Genomic DNA, 18,072 nt, shown 5'->3' on the forward strand with positions numbered 1-18,072 from the left:
TCAGGTCATGATCCCGGGGTCTTGGGATCCATCCCCGCATCGGGCTCCCTGCTCTGCAGGAAGCCTGCTTCTCCCTCTCCCACTCCCCCTGCTTGTGTTCCTTCTCTTGCTGTGTCTCTCTCTGTCAAATAAATAAATAAAATCTTTAAAAAAGAGAGAAACTAGTTATTCCCACGTTACAGATGGGAAAACTGAGTTTCAGAGAGATTAAGTCACTGACCCTGGGCTTCACAACCAATAAATAGCCAGGCTACTCCAAAGTGCCTGCCTGTTTTGCAAAACCTGGCTGTAGGCAGCACTGTGTCCACTCCCCCAGCCAGAGGCAAAGCTTTAGTACAAGCACATGGGAACCCAGGCGACTATCAGTCATCATCATCACCATAATAACAACAAAAACAATACTAGCAAACGTTTATTAGGCACCAACTATGTGCCAGGCACTGTACTAAGTGCTTTCCATACCTTAGCTCATTTAGCCCTCACACCATCTCTAGACAGAAGTTACTACCTGCATTTTATAGGCCAAGTTCAAGCGCATGTTGTCACATAGACCCATAAATGGTGCCTAATTTTCTTCTTGCACATTTCTGATGACAGTGGCTTAGCTTTCTGATGTCTGCCCTTAGTCCTTGCTGCTGTAGATTAGGGACATTTTACCTTGCTCAGTTCTTAGTGGCAACAAATAAAACATTCTTTCTGACACTTGGAGACCAGGACAGAGCACAAGGCTGGGAGTCAAGTGGATCTTGGTCTTGGGGGCCTCAGTGAATGAGAAGACCAGTCAATCCTGTCTTGGCCTCTGGGCTGCCCCAGCCTACCCCTTCAGCACCCCCGCCAGGCAGGAAAGCCCAAACTTGCCCGAAGCTCAGCTCAGCTCCTAGACAGGGGCCAGGCGCCAAGCCTGCCCCAGCTTCCCTCCACCTGCCTAACTGCCACCCGGCTGCCAGCCCGGGGACGGGAGATCGATGCCGCAGCCACCAGCAGTGTTGTTGGCCATTGATTGTTGCGATTTCTCGGCGGGCTCTGGAGCAAACAAACCTGCCGCTTCTCCAACAGCAACCTGGGTCTCCAGCTGCAGAGTCTCCAGCCTCGCTGGCAGGCAGGCTGGCAGGAAGGGGGGACGGGGGAGGTCCTGGCTGAGCCCAGCAGTGACAAGGGACTCTGCCAGGAGATGAGAAGAAACTGATTGGTCATGGGAAGGGGGGCAATGGAGAGACTGGGTGAAGATGCTAGGGTGAACCCCAGACCCCGCGCATGCCTTGTTTGGGCCAACCTCTACCTTTTTGCGCAGCCATTTTTCCATTCCTGGAATGCCATCCTGTGTCCTTCCGCTTACTTCAGTTCTCCCACCCTCTCTTTTCCTGATCAGCCAAACCAGAGGGCTATCCTCTAAAAGCTAAATACCTCCCATTAGGAACTCAGCCTGACAATCCTTCTTCCACCCATCCATTCTCCATTCAAGAACCTCTATTCAACCCCTATCAAGTGCTTTGATAGGTAGGAATACAACATAATTATCACCTAAAAGGGACCCAGTTTGGAGGGGGAGCTGCCTTCTTAATAAGCTCAGCTGTGACTACCTTCCCAGTTAGACCTGGATCCTCTGATTTTAATTAAATGAGATACAAATGAGATGCCAAACAGCACCTATGTGATCCAACCATTTGCCTTCAAAAGCACAGGAGATTCCTAGCCAGGGACTGCTCTGGGTCAGTTTCTTGTCTGAAGCTAGAGGGCTCACCTTTTGTGTCTTTGAAGGTCCATTAAGTCTCTGGGACCCCTGGGCCAGGCCATCATGGTGCCCTCCATCACAACTCTTCCCATCTTTGCTGGGACTGGGTGTCCCCCAACCCCCAAACACAGCAGTTGCAGGGCCCCTCCTGGCAACAAGTCACCTCCATGCTGCAGAATGCAAGCAGGGGGTCTCTTCCCTCCCCCAGCCCCCCTCCCCTCCCCCAGCTCCTGCAGTCTCCAGGGTCTCAGCCAGAATCCTGACACCCTGGCATCAACCTCAGCATCTTCTTTGGTCTCCCCGTCCTTCCCTCCCCACGGGCTCCTGTCTCTACCCTCAGGACCCTCCTTCCAGCTGGTCATTGGGCTGGAAGGACAGAACTGGAGAGCCCCTATGAAAAGTGCCTGAACCACTGAGCACCCCCTCCACACAGATGCTCATTTGCATGCTGTTTTACCCCCCTTTGCATGCTTGCTCCTTATTAAAGGCACAGAAGCAGACCCTGCCTCTCCCCCACTCCTAGACCAGATCCCTCCACCCCATCCCCGATTGCTTCTCCCTCCCTCCCCTCCCAGCCCAGCAGCTGAGCACCAGCTCCTTTGTCCCCCAAGCAGCCACCTGCTGAGTGTCTGGCCTGGGTCCCATCAAGCCAGCAGGTGCCTAGGGAGTCCCAGAGCCTGGGAGGGGGGTTATCAGGCACTGTGAAGAACCAACTTGTGCCTCAGGGAGGAGGGGGCATCCCCTAAGGAAGAACAGAAGAATGCTCGTCAGCAAACCAGGACCCCCAGGATTTAAACCCAGTACTGGCTCTTGCTGGCTGAGTGAGCTTGTGCAATTTGTGTCACTTTCCTGTGCCTCAGTTTTCTTAGGGGTTCATGGTGTCTGCCCACCTCTTTCATTGAACAGCATCGAGATCAAAGGAAATCAGAGGGGGTGGTGATGGAAGGAAACCAAAAGCCCCACTTGGGATGGTGGTCCTCCAGTAGCCAGAGCTGTCCAGCACCAGGAGGGGCTGATTTTCAATTGTCGGTGGAAGAGCCCAGTGCTGGACTGTTGAAGCAGGGATGGGGAGTGAGCAGCAGCTGGTCCAGGTCTGACCAGAAAGGTGAGACTAGCAGTACAGAGGGATGAAGGTTGGATTCAGGGTGCTTCTAAGAGCCTTTGACCTTTGCTTGCTGCTCTGATGGACCCTGTCTTAGACATCATTTACATCTAGCAAGGGGATGTGTTAGTGATTTGAAACATCTGGTCCGGCAGCTGGCAGGCCCCCTCCTACATGGGGCCCTATTTTCTGGCTGGTTAGAGAAAATGGGGGAAAGAAAGTCGCCTTCTTTTGAGGACAGAAAAGCCTCTGGCATCTCCAGGCAAAGGGGTGAAAGTGGGATGAAACAAGGCATGCCTGAGAAAAGTCATTAGTATATATATTTATCCAGCCTCCCCTTGCTCCCCTTCCCTCATTTCCCATTCAGTCCTTGCTCATCCCCTGGTAGAGCCCTAGTCCTGCCCTGCTTGGGTCCAGCCACTGCCATCCCATCCCCCTCTTGGCTTACCAGCCAGGCCAGGAAGAAACCTGCTGCTTAGGTTGAGGTGGTGCTCCTGAGACTCTAGCCACCTGTGTGGTACCCTGAGTCTGCTCTCTGTTGCACCCGTATCCCTGATGCTGCCCACTGGCCCTTCCCGACCCTGAGCCTCAAGCAGATGAGACTGGAGGGGACAGGGAAGGAAGACTTAGCCCTCTCAACTCAAAGCGACCACATATCCAACCTCCTCGGATGTCAAAGCAAGGTTGGGACAGGAGAGAAGGCTGAAGTGTTGGGGGCTGAGCAGCTGGGTCTATCTGGTATTCCTGAGGGTCCTGGGAAGAAAAAGCCCCAGATGTGCAAAGAGCGCTGTCTGTGTGCATCTCTACCTGGCTTGTCCATCTTTCCCTGGGTGTCCATGTCCGTATGTCCCTGCATATCTGGGTGCTTCTATCCCTGCACCCTGGGATTATGGTCCTGGGTGTTGGCACAGCAGGCCCCTGCTGAGGCTGGTGTCTCCCCCTCCCTGGAGCCCCCTTCATTCTTTTCCTCCCCAACCTTGGGCTCCACTGACCCCTCAAGGAGACTTGTTGCTGGAGCTGCTGCTGCTATTTTTAGCAGCTCTGCACCCCTCCCCTCCCCCACTCAGGCTTGCTGGGGAAGTGGGGAGGACAGGCAGAGCCTGGGGAGCCTCACAGTCTGGAATGCTGGGTGGGTAAGGCCCTCTCCCCCAGTCCTACGAGGCTGTGGAGGCAAGGAGGGCGTGGGCTTGTCCATAGGCGCAGGGCCCATACCCTGGGGCAGATTAGGCTCCATCTCACTTGCCTAGGGCTGGGAGAAGGTCCCAGGCTGTTCTTTCCCTCCCTTCTCCCCAAGTTCCTAAGAGCAGAGCCCAGGTCTCTAGTGACTCTTCCCTAAGTTGTTTGGAAGTAGGCCGGAGCTCCTAGGTCTTCCCCTGTAGAAGCTGGAGAGTCAGAGAGGGACTCAAAGTGTCAGAAAGTTCAGTGTAGGGATCACACCTAGATGAGATGACCTCCCCCCTACCCGTACCTCTGGTATTGCCCTGGCACTTCTCAAAGAGGTTTCAGCCCCAGACTCTTAGGGCTCCTGGGTCTCACTCCACCACTGCCCCAGCTGCTCTGGAAACTGGCACCAGCTGGAAAGGGCCTGGATACAGAGGTCCAAAAGGCATGAACTAGAGGACCGAGCAGGGAAGCAGCCCCAACTTCCTCTGAGTGGGTGCCTGCCTCTGGGTTCTGGATGCCCTTGCTTTCTGAGGACCTTTGCTCCTCTAGCTGTCTTCTTTATTTTTTTTTTAAGATTTTTATTTATTTATTTAACAAAGAGATAGAGAGCACAGGTAGGCAGAGCAGCAGGCAGAGGGAGAAGGAGAAGCAGGCTCTCCGCTGAGCAGGGAGCGTGATGTGGGGCTTGATCCCAGGACCCTGGGATCATGACCTGAGCCGAAGGCAGACGCTTAACCAACTGAGCCACCCAGGTGCCCCTCTAGCTGTCTTCTGTCTGTCTCTTGAGCTTAGCAGGGCAGGGATAACCCCAGGTCAGCTTCTGGGGCCCAGCTAGACCACTTCCCACTGCTGTCTAGTTCTCTAACTGTGGGGTGGGGCAGATTAATCAGGCAGTGCAGGTGAATAGGTCAGCAAAGCCTAGCACACCATAGGTGCTCAAAAATACTCAATCTTCCCCGGGTTCTTTTCTCACCCTTCCATCCCCCACCTCCCAGCTTGTCCCCCCCAAATGTACATGCATGCACATATACATACGTAACACATGCACATACATACTCGCACACATGTACACGCATACACACAGCCAAGCCTTCAAGTGCTCAGCAAATACTGACCAACAGAGAGAGGTGAGGAGACTGGGATCCAGTGCCATACAGAAGGTAAGTCAAAAGAGCACAGTGCCCCACGCTGCCAGCCCCCCGCCCCGACCTTTACTACCACCCAAGAGGCTCCATCAGCTCCTGAGCTTGGGCACCACCTATAAAGGCGGGGCTGTGACTCTCCACCCAACCCACCCAAAGACTCTAAAAAGTCCAAGTACTGTATAAAAAACCAGACAGGTCCAGAGAAGGCAAGACAAGCTCAAGGTCACAGAGCCTGTCAGTGGAGAGAGCCACCTTCATGCTGGAGTCAGGGTTCTGACAAACCCTCACCAGGCTCCCCAGCTTCACAGCTAAGAACAGATACTCTAGTGATTTCCTGCGGAGAGAGTGGTCAGAGCATACATCAGCATTAAGGACCAGGGCAGCCCAGGGGTCTGGGTTCAGTGCCCCTCCATCCCTAGCCAACTCTCCCAGTCCATCTCCTCTCAGATGCAGCTGACAAAAGCAACCACAGGGCAAAAATCACAAGGTCCAGGACACGACATTGGCTTTTGTGCACAGAACAAGCCTCCTCATCTGACTTCAAGGCCCTAGAATCTTAGGGCTACCGTGCTGTTAATTCAGCTCTGCAGCAAACACAGGCCCTGGGAGCAACCTCACTGGTGTTGGCTTTTGAACTTCAGGGAAGGGGCAGCAGCCCAGAGATGCTGGTCTGGGACTCAGGAAGGTACCTGCTCTGGGGCCCTGACACCCTAATGCCCTGTCTTGCTGGGCTTGGTGGCCGGGAGGAACTGTCCAGGGTAGGTACCTGGAGTGAGGCCGGGGCAGAGGATGGAGGGGATGGTTGCTCCTCCCTAGATCAACTCCTGTTCCCGGACTTCACCACTCGGCTGGGCTGAGCTGGCCCTGGTACAGGCTCCAGGGAGAATGCAGTCCCTGCCTTCACAGCTTTCCTCGTCCCAACTAACATCCCAAGGCTTTTCAGTCAGAGAAATACGTCCCTGCTGCTGACAAGGTGGTGACTGGAGCATTAGTGCTGGGGGAGGGCTGACCTGAGCACCCAGCTCAGGGCCAAGTCCCTCCGCTTGCCCTGGCCACACTACTTGGCATAATTGGGGTGGAGTATGGCAGATTGATGAGTTCACAGGCTGGTGAGAGAGGTGATGCCAAAGGGACCCCCACTGCTCCTCCCACTCCTCCAGTCTGCCCCAGGGGTGAGGGTCAATTCTACTGCCCCCACTCCAAGGCCACCCCCGTCCTTTCCCCTGGGGACCCCAGTTCGGTGCCACTTGCCCAGCCCCAGGAACTGAGGGGAGGCAGGGCTAGGGCCCCTGTGTCCCCAGGGCCAGCAGGCAGGCAGGAGAGGGGAGCACAAGGCTGCAGGAGAAGGGGGAGCATGCAGCAGGTGACGCTGTAGCAGAGGCCTCATTAATCACCTCTCCAGCCCCCAGCTCTGCAGTGGCGAGACCATATTAGATTTTAAATTGGAAAGCAGAGAATATGGCAGTTAGCTGGGAGCTTCCGCTACCCTGGGCCCCTTAGTCAGAGCCTCAAGGGACGGAGGGTGCAGTGGGGAGAAAAGAAGAGAGCTGGCCCCACCGCAGTCCAGAGCCCTGTCCCCCACACACCCCCACCCCTCCAGCCCCTCAGCCCATGTACCCAGAGCCTGAGGGGCTGTCCAGGCCACCTGGAAAGAGTCAGGTTGGGGTCCAAGAAGGGGGCAGAGTGAAAAGGAGGGAGCATAGCACCCACCTTGGGGAAAAGTGCATCCCTTCTGGGAGCTAGTGCCTTTTTGGGCTTGAGGACTGTAGGACGCCCTGTTCCAGGGTGAGCCATCCATGGACAAGGACAAATAGTAATGACTCTAGCCCATGCATGTGTTTGGACCCGCGTGCACTCGCTCATGTACACCCACAGATCCGCATCTTCATACATGCGTATACAAGCAGCAACTCAGTGTGGTAGAAATTTCGAGCGCAGGCTGGGGCACAGGCAGACCCAGTTTAAACCCCTTATTTGCCACTTTCTTCCACTATGAACTAGGATGATTTACTTTGCTTCTCATTCCTTCATATGTAAAGTGGAAGATATTGATTCCAAGGCTGCTGCTCTGGGTGGAAGACGGCTCTCTAGGAGGTCCACGCCTGTCCATAGAGGGTGTTCAATAACTCTGGGTGCCGTGCCATGGCCTCAAGGTCAGGCAGCTGCTCTGGCACTGCTCAAGGAGCCCTGGGGAGGGCAGGCCAGGCTCCCTGTCCCCTGTGCTCCTGACCGGGCAGTGAGGGTGCAGCAAGTCAACAAAGCACAGCAGACGTTGTCATGGGACATTCACATACCCTGGTCCCATTCTGGGCCAAATCCCCGGAGGCCAAGCATTCCTGGCTGTCCACCACCCACAAAGTCCTCCTAAACCAGCTCTGCTCGAACTCCCAAAGTAGCCCAACAAACACCCCACCCCTCAGAACACCAGTGCTCAGCCAAGGTTGGGAAGCCAATATCAGCCATCGGTGGGCGGCACTCATCCTTCCCTCACCTGAGGGGTGAGTGGTGATAGGCCCAGCTCTCAAAAGGCCTTTATGGAAAATCTGAAGAAGTCCCAGGGCTCCTTGTCATTTCTCCCTGCCCAACCCCAGTCTCCAGTTTTCCAGGTGCAAAGGAGGGGAGCAGATACTGCCACGCCATCTTAATTCTTCTCCGGGACCCCGGCTCTAGGCTCTTCCCTTCTGAGAGGCGGTGAATACTACGGGAGGTGAGGTCAGGTATGAGCTACACTTCCCTTATGGTAGCACTAACCACATGTGGCTATTTCAATGTAAGTTCATTAACATGAAATACAATTTAAAATTCAGTTTCTCAGTCTCCAAAACCACATTTCAAGCTCTCAATAACCATGTGTGGCTACTGGCTACCATATCAGACACGCAGATATAAAGTGTTCCCCTCACCACAAAAAGTTCTGTTAGATAGCACTGCTCCAGGGCTGGACCACCCCTGGGTTTGAATCTGATACATTCAAATTAGTCATCTTGGGATGACTGGGTCATCTGGGTCTCAGTTTCTCCATCTATAAAATGGAATAATGAAAGTCCGCATCTCATGGAGTTATTGTGGGAATTGAACAAGTTAATTCTGGTAAAGCACTTCGAATGGTGCCGGGCATGTGATAAATTCTCAGTCAACAGTATAGCATTCCGTATTTTTATTCACTAGGTCCTTTGTGGCTTGCTGGATCCTGGGAGTGGGGCCCTCGGATACTTTTCCCATTTCACTGGTGGGGAAATGGAGATTCGGGTTTGGAAAGTTATTTGTGCAGAACCCAGCCTGTTAGGGGCTAGACCAGGACCAGGTGGGCTGACTCCTGGCTCGTGGCCTCTACTTATCCCCACACCTGCTCTCTCCATCTAGCAAGAAGACCCCAACCCTGAGATGCCAAAGCCCAGGGTTATCCACCACCCCAACCCAGGACGGTGGGAGACAAGCCTACCCCCTGGCAGTTTAGGAAGTAGTGAACTCTCTGTCCCCGGAGGTACGCCTACAGATGGTACACAGCCCCAGAAGGTTCAGAGAGTTTATTCTTCAGAGCAGTTGGTCAAGATGCTCTCTGAGCCCCGACATCCTGAGTCCCAGCCCTGCCCCAAGTTTGCTGTGTGACCTGGGAAAGCCCTCTGGACTCAGTTTCCTCCTGTATAAATGAGGGAGGGCTCAGATTCTGAGGATCAGTGATTTCCTTGCCTGGAGCCTGACCAAGAGGAGGTGCTCCCATTCATATCTGCACTCCAGATTTGACTGGACTGCCAGGGGTTGACCAAGAAAGGGTAGTCAAACGGTATGATGGGGAAGGTGGTCAGTGACAGAAAAAGAGGGTAGTCTGGGACTGGGTGACCCACTAGCTTGTGCCGGCAGACGCTCTTCATCAGTTGCCAATTGGGGCTGTGCTGGGGAACTGCCAAGGGCTGGCTGCCCATCTTTTCCCTGTAGGACCCACCCCTGCCCGCCTCTGCCCTCCCCTGCCCACCCCTGCTGGACAAGGGCCAGGCACTTTGGGGAGAAGGGAGCCTTCCAAGTGTGCAGACAGGCAGAATCCTTGAGCCCACCCTTCACTGTGCCAAGCACCAGGGGTCAGCATTTGTAGGCAGAACCGTGGGAAGAGAGGGGCCTCGTGCTGGACCCTTGCCCACAGACACAAGCTGTACATGTGTTGGGGGCCCACCAGGGAGTGCCCCCAGGAGGTCGGAGGTGGGAGTGATTGTCATCCACTGGGCCAGCAGTAATGGCTCCCCAGAAGGGGGATAGGAGCTGGGCCTAGCAGGATGGCGAGGGTTTGAAGAGACAAAGGAAGCGTGAGCAAATGGGGCAGAAGGAGGAAGGCACCCGTTCTAGCAGGAAAGTTCCCTTTGAGTGTATCTCTGCGCCTGCTCCAACCACTGCCCCCATAGGACACCACCGGGACTTCCTTCCGCATCACCCCAAGCCGCAGGGCTCTCAGGACAAGTGCCCTAGGATAGTGGAGCCAGGTTGCGGGGGAGACAGTCGGGAGGCCCCAGTGAGAGCAGAGGACAGAGCTGAGCTAGGGAGCTGTCCAGCTCGGGCTTCCAGTCCCAGGCTTGCCACTCATTAGCCGTGAGCCCCTGGATATGTTACTTAACCATTCTGGACCTGGGTGTCTTCATCTCTGGGGATAATGACGCAAACCTCCTTAGAGGAAGGGGAGGATAAGAGTGGCATGTGAAGGTACTGGGTGCATGGTGGGTACACAGTAAGCACTGAATAATGGCAGCTGTTACCTGGCCCAGCTGCCTGGCTCCAGACCACAGGAGGGAGAATGTGTCCATTCAGGCTCTGCCATATCTTCTGGGTGACCTTGGAGCAGCCACACTCCAGCTCTGGGCCTCAGTTTCCCCATTTGTCATATGGGGCTTATACTGCCTTTCCTGTTAATACAAGTAGTCAGATAGCAGCAAACCTACCTCAGATGCAGGGATACTGGCTGTAATTACTACAGTAGCACATGGAATCAGAAGCCTCTAGAACTGGACCTATGCAGCCCTGCTAGCCTCTAGCTGGGGCCTCTTATTTCAGGGGGCAGGCCTGGGCCCAGCGGTACTGTCACTATGGAGACCAGGCTCCAGCTCTGGGGGGCCCAGGCGCTCTCACTCCCAGGGCCTCTCTTCCCTCCCATGGGTTCTGGGATAATGAGGGACTGCAGGGGCCAGGCCCTCACTAATCCCCTATTAAAAGTTGAAAGGGACCAGGGAACCTCCAGAATAAACTCATTAACTTTTATGGGATAATAAATGTATCCCATTAAATTCTCATTCTTACGCTGGGCCAGCTTACCCTCCAGAACCCAGAAGGGGGGGCTCCCTTCCCACAGTATCCCCAAGCGCCCCCCTATACCCACCTGCTGTCATGCCCCCCCCTCCACAACCCCAGCTGAGAGCTGGTGCTACCACAAGGTAGGGATCAAGGCTGACCTCATCTCAGAACTCTGGGCACCCCTTCCCTGTGCCGGCTGTGGCTTCCTCCCTGGGAGGCCAGCAACTGTGGCCCTCTGCAGGAACTATCAGAGGGACAGGGGCCCCTTCTGCCCTTGCAGAGGATGGGGTGGGGCCGGCAGATATGAGCAGAGGCCTGTCTCTAAACGGCCCTCACCAAACCCAGATGTCCCCACTCCACAGAGGGAGAAACAGAGGCCCAAGTGGGCCAGCCCTTGCCCAAGTCACAGAGCCAGTGAGGCATCGATTTGGGATTGGAACCTGAGGTTTTCTGGCTGGCTGGTGCAGAAAGATTTGCAGAAACAATAGCACCAAATGGGGCGGCCCAGCTGGCCCTGAGGTGGCATCTGGAGTCTGTTCCCGGTGGTGCAGCAGGTCCCCCAGGCAAGGCCACTGCATTGTGACCCCAATCCTTCATCACTGCCTCCACAAACCAATTCCAGCTCCACAGCCCCCCAGCACTGTAAGCCCTCGGCAGCCTCCTGGGCCTCAGCGAGCCTCAGTTTCCCCATCTATAAGACAAGGCCGATAACACCTACCTAGTTGGATGCTATGAAGAAAAGTCCACAGTCGTTCTAGCTTCCCCTAAGCAGAGGCTAGACAACCCCCCACCCCCACCCCATCCAATCCCGGGCTGTGAGGGGTGGAGCACCGGACTCCCATCTCTCCCCCACGAAGCTGGGCCCTGGGGAGCAGGGGGCAGGGCAGGTGGCCTTGCCTGGGAGGCCCAGTCTGGGCCTGGCGGGGGAGTGGCCTCCAATCCCAAGAGGGGCCACGGTGGGGGGGAGGAGGGCGGCGCGGGCCGGGAGGCGGGAGCGGGAGAGAATCCACCGGGGAGGCATCCTGAATGGCTCATTAGTGCCGATGAAAGCCTTTTTTCATTTCATCTAAATACTTTAAACAGGGCTCCCTCCGATGTCTATTTGCATAGCTTAAGAGCTAATGCGGGGGGAGGGCCCAGGAGGCGGCAGGGCCACGACGGGCCGGGGGGGGGGGGGGGGGGGGTGGGCTGCCGGGGAGCTCCGGGGCTCCTCCGCGGTGGGGATGGCGGTGGCGGGGAGGAGAGGGGTGTTTCCCGGCCCCAGCCCTCTTAAAGGAAGAAGCCCCGGGGCCTGCGTCCCTCCTGGAGGAGAGGAGAGAGGGCGCAGCCCCGGGGGTGCATTCCTGCCTTCTGGCAGCAGGCAGATTGGACAGGTGGGGATCGTGGGGGACCTGTCCACCTCCTACACGCAGGCCTTAGAGGTAGCTGCCCTTTGCGGGCCAGGGGCAGTAATATCCTCGCTTAACAGATGAGGATGTGGACACGCTCGGGGTCACACACACTGCCACCCACCAGGGAACACGATCCCTCAGACAGCAGAGGCCTGGTCCGGGGCAGTTCTCTTCCCACCCCAGGCCTGCCTCAGTGTTGCCCTGACAGGGGTGGGTGGGTGCTGCCAGGCCCCCACCCTGTGGTCTCTCCCTCAGTGCTTCCCTCGAAACTACAATTTAGAGCAAGCAGCAAACATCTCCTCAAACCCCTCCAAAGTGCCCATTTTACAGCTGAGGACACAAAAGCTCCGAGAGGCAACTTTCCTGGGCTCAAGGGAGTTTCAAATGGCAGCGCTGACATCTGAATGCAGGGATGTGGGACACAGTGCCCCTGCCCGGAGAAACCAGTGTTTTTGGTTTCTGCTTTGGGGTCCAGACTCAGATGTGCTTTGGGCACGGGGTGGGTGCTCTCTGGGTCCCAGCCAGAGGCTTCCTGAGAGTCCAGACCAGGTCAGGCTCGACTCAGGTTCCAGATGCTAGAAATTCTGGCCCCAGGTCTACTTCCAAATTGTGTGAGACCTTGGACAAGTCCATACTCTCTCTGAGCCTTAGTCTCCCCAGCCGGCTAGGGGGTTCTCTGCTGGACAGCTCCACTCTCCTTCTCCTTCTCCTGTGAGGCAGCCCAGTATCCTGGGAAGACTAAGGCTCCGAAGCCAGATCGGCAGAGGCTCAAACCCCAGCTCCACCACTGGGTGGTGAGGCGAGTCCTCACCCCACCTCTCTAGGCTTCAGGTTCTTTGTAATTCCCATCTCTCGGAGTTGCCATATCAATGAAATAATACAAGATCTGAGAACAGCCTGACTGAGCATGTGGGTCCCTGACACCCCCTTTCACTATGCCCGGCATCACACGCTCCCTCTCTGTCAGTCTCTGCACCTTTGAACTCAGCCCCGGCAGAGAACCTGAGGAGCCTGGTGGCAGGGAGGGCAGGTCACAGGGCCTCGGGCTTCCATCAGAGTCACCCAGGATATCTGGAGATGCCCTCTTCCCAGAAATGGCTTGTCTCCCAGAAATTATCTTACCCTCTCTGACAGTGGGTAGCACCCTCCGGGACCAAGTGGCAGCTGATTGCGGAATCAGTTTGCTCGTTTGATATGCTATCTCGATCCCATTTAACCGAGTGCTCAGTCCCCCCAGATAACACAATCAGTGCAATCGACAGTGACGGGAGGTGCCCATTAGCTCCGCTCCATTGCCCAGCACCCACCTGGCAGCCAGCGGGAGGAGCTGTGCACGCTGCGGTCCCTTCCTGAGACAGAGGATCTCTTTGCCCTCCCTCCCCCAGGGAAGAATCCCATAGGTACCTCCCCCGGGAGCCACAGGCCACATCTCTTATGGGGCAATCCTGGAAAGGGACACTTGGTCTTTAGTCTATGTGATGAGAAAGGCTCTTCTTCCTTGTGCTATGTTAAGATCAGTCTCTGCTCACCTGGAAAGACCGTGTGACATCTGGGATGGGCAAAGAGAGGAGCCCTGTCCTGGCACGTCATAGGCACTGCCCGGACCCTCATTGCTGACTAAAATGAAAGACACAGGGCACTGGCAGACCATCTGCTCCAGGGGGTATTGGCCTGGCTGGGCATGTAGTTTGGGCATTGTGTTGTCGATGACTGACACAGAATGCCAAGACATAGATGGGCTGCTTTGGGGGGCATCTCAGGAGATAAGGGTTGGTCCTGTTTTCTCGGGGCTTTGGGGCACCAGGGCCCCTCTGACCCAGAGCAATGAAGAGCCAGCCCTCTGACCTGCACCCACCTCTCCCACTCCGTCTCCTCCCTCCTCCCATTTGTCTGACACATCAGAGCTGCTATGGGCTCCTGAACAGAATGTAGGCCATCTGCCACTTCCTCATGCCTGCCAATCCATGGGGTGGGTGTGAGCCTGTGGAATGACAGCCCCACCATCAGACATTCAGAGGAACCAACCTTCTTCTTGCAAACTGTTAACGTCCTGGCTGTGTTTCCCGTCAAGTGCTCATGCAGCCATTTTGAGAGCTGTTAGAATCAGAATATCCTCCCAGCCTTCTCAGAGCTGGCAACATTCTACATGAGCTGAATCTGGAGCCAGCATCCATTGACCTTTTCCTGGCAGTTAAGGATCTAGAGAGCCTAGTGGGCCACAAGCAGAATATGCATCATCTGTCCAGCCATGTGGTTGAAAAAGTCAAAATAATCAATAGCAGAGCAATCTGTACCTCAAACCAGTGAGAGCAACCAAGCTTCATCTTCTGTAGCCTATGTAATTGACTAGTAGTGGCTGCCTGGATAACTGTGTTGAGAAGGATTCTGAAGTCCCATGTGGCTCAGCAAGAAATACCCAAATTGGTTAACAGTGTCTGCCATGGACTGGGGCTAACTGTTCTATCTCTGCTTTAGACCCTGCCCTAGATGGACCCTGGCTAGAACCATGAGAAAGATAATGGTGGGGGGGGGGGAAGAAAGAAAGATAATGGGAATTCAGAGAGATGTCTCAAATAAGGAAAAAAAGTAATGTCAATCAACCTCAGTTAATCCTAAAAAAGAAACTCCATTTTACAGATGAGTAGACTAAGTTTCAGAGAGTTTAGGTTATTTGCTTGAGGTCACACAGCCTGGAAGTGGAATGGATTTGGGATTTGAAGCCACATATGCTTTACTCTAGAGCTTGGCTCTTCCCCCTTTATTCACATCACTGTTCTAAAAGGATTTAAAAAAAAATATATAAAAGAAATGATTTTTTCCGAGAAGTGAGAGAGATAGGACATAATGGGACCCTAACAGAGATGTCATGTATCCATGAAGGAATCTAAAACAAAACCCCAGGGCACCTGGGTGGCTCAGGCAGTTAAGCATCTGCCTTCGGCTCAGGTCATGATCCCAGAGTCCCGGGATCGAGTCCCACATCGGGCTCCCTGCTCGGCGGGGAGTCTGTTTCTCCCTCGGCCCCGAACCCCACTTGTGCTCCCACTCTCTCTCCAATAAATAAATAAAATTAAGAAAAAAGAAAACAAAACCCCCAATATATGAAGCATTTCCTGAGACTAATGACCAGCAGATTCACTGAGAATAGAAAACGAACTTGAATGACCTACAATTTCAGGCAGAAAAGTCACTGGGGGATGGCCTTCTTGCTAAGGGTTGTACCTCAGGTCTTCAACTCACTGATTAAAGCCACTTCCTTTCTTTGGCCTGTTTCTTCATCTATCAAATAAGGCCCTGATTGGGAATGGCAAATATTTATCTCTCATGTTGGTCTGAGGTATCAAACATGGCTGCCTGGAGTGTTGTTTTGTGAAGGATTCTGAGGTCAAATGTGAGAAGAGCAGGAAATAGTGGAAAGGTAAATTAGTAGTGTCCACCCCTGTTGTTGGAGGAGAGAGGATATCTCATGTGACATCCTGGAAATAGGTGACATCATCTCATTTCCAGCTCTCAAATTCTATAGCTCCTGATTCTCAACCGTGAGCATGCTCCCCAAGCCTCCCTGTCAACAGAGAGGCGGATCTTCTCCCACGATCTGGACGGGGTGTGATGCTGTTCACTGTGGGGCAGGGAGAGAACCTCTGATCATTCGTTATTATTTCAGGACTTTCCCCAGAGGCCCCACCCACGAGGGAAGGGCAGGCCCCAGGCATCGAGGAGACGGATGGGGAGCTGACAGTGGCCCCCACACCAGAGCAGCCAGAACGGGGCGTCCACTTCGTCACCACAGCCCCTACCCTGAAGCTGCTCAACCACCACCCACTACTCGAGGAATTCTTACAAGAAGGCCTGGAAGGCGGCGAGGAGGCGATGAGGCCAGCACTGCCCTTCCAGCCTGACCCACCGACACCATTCACCCCGAGTGCCCTTCCCCGCCTGGCCAACCAGGACAGCCGTCCTGTCTTCACCAGCCCCACTCCAGCCATGGCTGCAGCACCCACTCAGCCCCAGGCCAGAGAAAGACCTTGGAGCCTGGAGTCAGAGCCCCCTGTGCTTCATATCGCAGCCCCCCTACCTCCCGTGCCCAGCCCAGGCCCCGGGGAAAGGCCCAGTACCACACCCCCTAGCAGAGCATGGACTCCGACCCAAGAGGGTCCTGGAGATATGGGCAGGCCATGGGCTCCAGAGGTCAGGTCCCAGACCCTGGGGCTCGGGACGGAGGGAGCCATCACGACCTCTACAGCATCAGGGGACGATGAGGAGACCACCACCACCATCATCACTACCACCATCACCACCGTCCAGCCACCAGGTCAGCTCCCTGCTGGCTTGCAGATCTGGAAATGGGGGATGGGGGAACCACGGAGCCCCTATAGTCCTCTGCCCCGTCACTGTGCCAGCCTGCCTTGCCCTTTGGCACCAAGGGCCAGCCTGCAGGAGGCAGGTGGGTGGGAACTGGATGGCCTGGGTTCAAATCCCGATTGGAAGCAATGATAACAGACCCTAGGAATTTTGCTGAACCTCTCCGAGCCTCATCTGTAAAATGGTGGTAGGACCCGCCTCATTGAGCCATTGTGACAACTGAGATAAGAATGCACCTAGTAGGTGCTCAGGAAAAGATGGTCCCCTTCTTTCAACAGGGAAATAGACACCCCAAGAGCTGGGTTTCACCACACACACACACACACACACACACACACACACACACACACACACACACACACACACACACACCAGTCAGCCTTAGTTGAACCAACATCACCAGAGCTGGGCTTAGCCTTGTATTTCCTCCTGCCTCCCAGGCCCTTGTAGCTGGAATTTCTCAGGCCCGGAGGGCTCTCTGGACTCCCCCATGGCCCCCAGCTCGCCTACTGATGTCGGCCTGGACTGTTTCTACTACATTTCCGTCTACCCTGGCTACGGTGTAGAAATCAAGGTAAGAGACCTGGTTCCCATAGGGACAAAGCTGGAGCTAGTGTGTTATTTTTCCAGAAAGGTGCTGGCTACTGGGAGACGTGGGGATGCTCAGGGGCATCAGTTGGCCTAGAGCCAGGGCTGGGCCTAAAACTTGGCCAGCTTCTGCCTTACGCACCAGGGAGTGAAGAGCTACTGTTCCCAGGGGCTTGATCAGGAGCTCAGGAGAGCTTGAGGAGGGCTCTACTCTTGGATGAGCAGGGGAGTGGGTGAGTGTCTGAATTTATGTGGCTGGGGAGCGAGAATGCAAGGCTTCGTGGTTGGGCCTGAAAGAGCCAGGGGCCTCATTGACTGAATTATTCACTCACTCATTCCTTCAGCAAATACTCCCTGAGCAGCTCCTGTGGGCCAGGCCCTGTGCTGGCTCCTGGGCTATAGAGTTGAGGAAGACAGACATGGTGCACCATCAGAGAGAACCATCTGGTGGGCAAGTCAGACCCACAGCCCCCGTCTCCTGCCCCCTGCCTCCCTGGGCCATCTCATCCCTCCCTTGGGATTAAGACTCTCTCTTAATTCTCAACCCTGAGCCTGCAGGTCCTCATGGATGTCCCACAGCCTCTTCCCCCTCCACGTGCCTCAAAGCCAACTCTTCCCTTTTGCTCCCCCAAACCCACTTGCCACACCACTCCTGACCTCAGAGATGGACACCCTAACCCTTCAGAAACATGGCGCAGGGCTACCACCGTGCAATGTGGATGGCGCCTGGAGCGGTGCACGGGGAGGCCAACTTGGCCCTTCTCTCTCTCTCTCTTCCCTGAGTCTTGCTTGCCCCCACTATCCTCTGTCTCCACCTTAGTCCCTTTTTTTTAATTATTTTACTTTAATTTAATTTGATTTAATTTAATTTAAGTAAGCTCTTCTGCCCAACATGGGACTTGAACTCATGACCCGAGATCAAGAGTTGCACGTTCTACAGACTGAGCCAGCCAGGCGCCCCTCCACTGCAGTCATTTTTCCCATATGAAATCAGTCCTCCCCTCCACGTCTCCCCAGAGGCCTCTGAACCAAGGCCAGTCCCTCTGGCCCGCGTCTAGCCACTCCCTCCCTCATAATCTCCCCCCCAAACCCCTCATCCCCCACTTGGCATTGAGCAGCTTGCAGCTAACTGGATGGGCCGAGCCCACTTTCCCCACAAGCCCCAACTGTATGTGCTGGTCCCTCTGCCCAGAAGACTCATCCCACTATCCCTTCCTGGGACTCTTGGTGTCACTCTCTCTGTGACTTCTCTCCTGATGCCCTATCGTACGAGTTTGTTAATAGCCAGCCACATCCCTAGCTAGACTGTGAGCT

General features: G+C 55.0%; 2 protein-coding genes across 5 annotated transcripts in view; one reads left to right on the forward strand and one right to left on the reverse strand.

Moving 5' to 3' along the window:
- Positions 1-18,072, reverse strand: part of PIPOX (pipecolic acid and sarcosine oxidase) — a 94,758-nt gene that overhangs the window by 51,999 nt on the left and 24,687 nt on the right. The window lies entirely within an intron of this gene.
- Positions 1-18,072, forward strand: part of SEZ6 (seizure related 6 homolog) — a 44,015-nt gene that overhangs the window by 5,589 nt on the left and 20,354 nt on the right. For all 4 annotated transcript variants that reach the window (XM_027625464.2, XM_027625465.2, XM_027625466.2 and 1 more), the window contains exons 2-3: positions 15,473-16,120; positions 16,611-16,744. In XM_027625464.2, the coding sequence (XP_027481265.2) occupies positions 15,473-16,120; positions 16,611-16,744 (782 nt within the window). The remainder of the gene's footprint in view (positions 1-15,472; positions 16,121-16,610; positions 16,745-18,072) is intronic.

Source organism: Zalophus californianus, chromosome 16 (assembly GCF_009762305.2).
Source record: "Zalophus californianus isolate mZalCal1 chromosome 16, mZalCal1.pri.v2, whole genome shotgun sequence".
Taxonomy (NCBI): Eukaryota; Metazoa; Chordata; class Mammalia; order Carnivora; family Otariidae; genus Zalophus; species Zalophus californianus.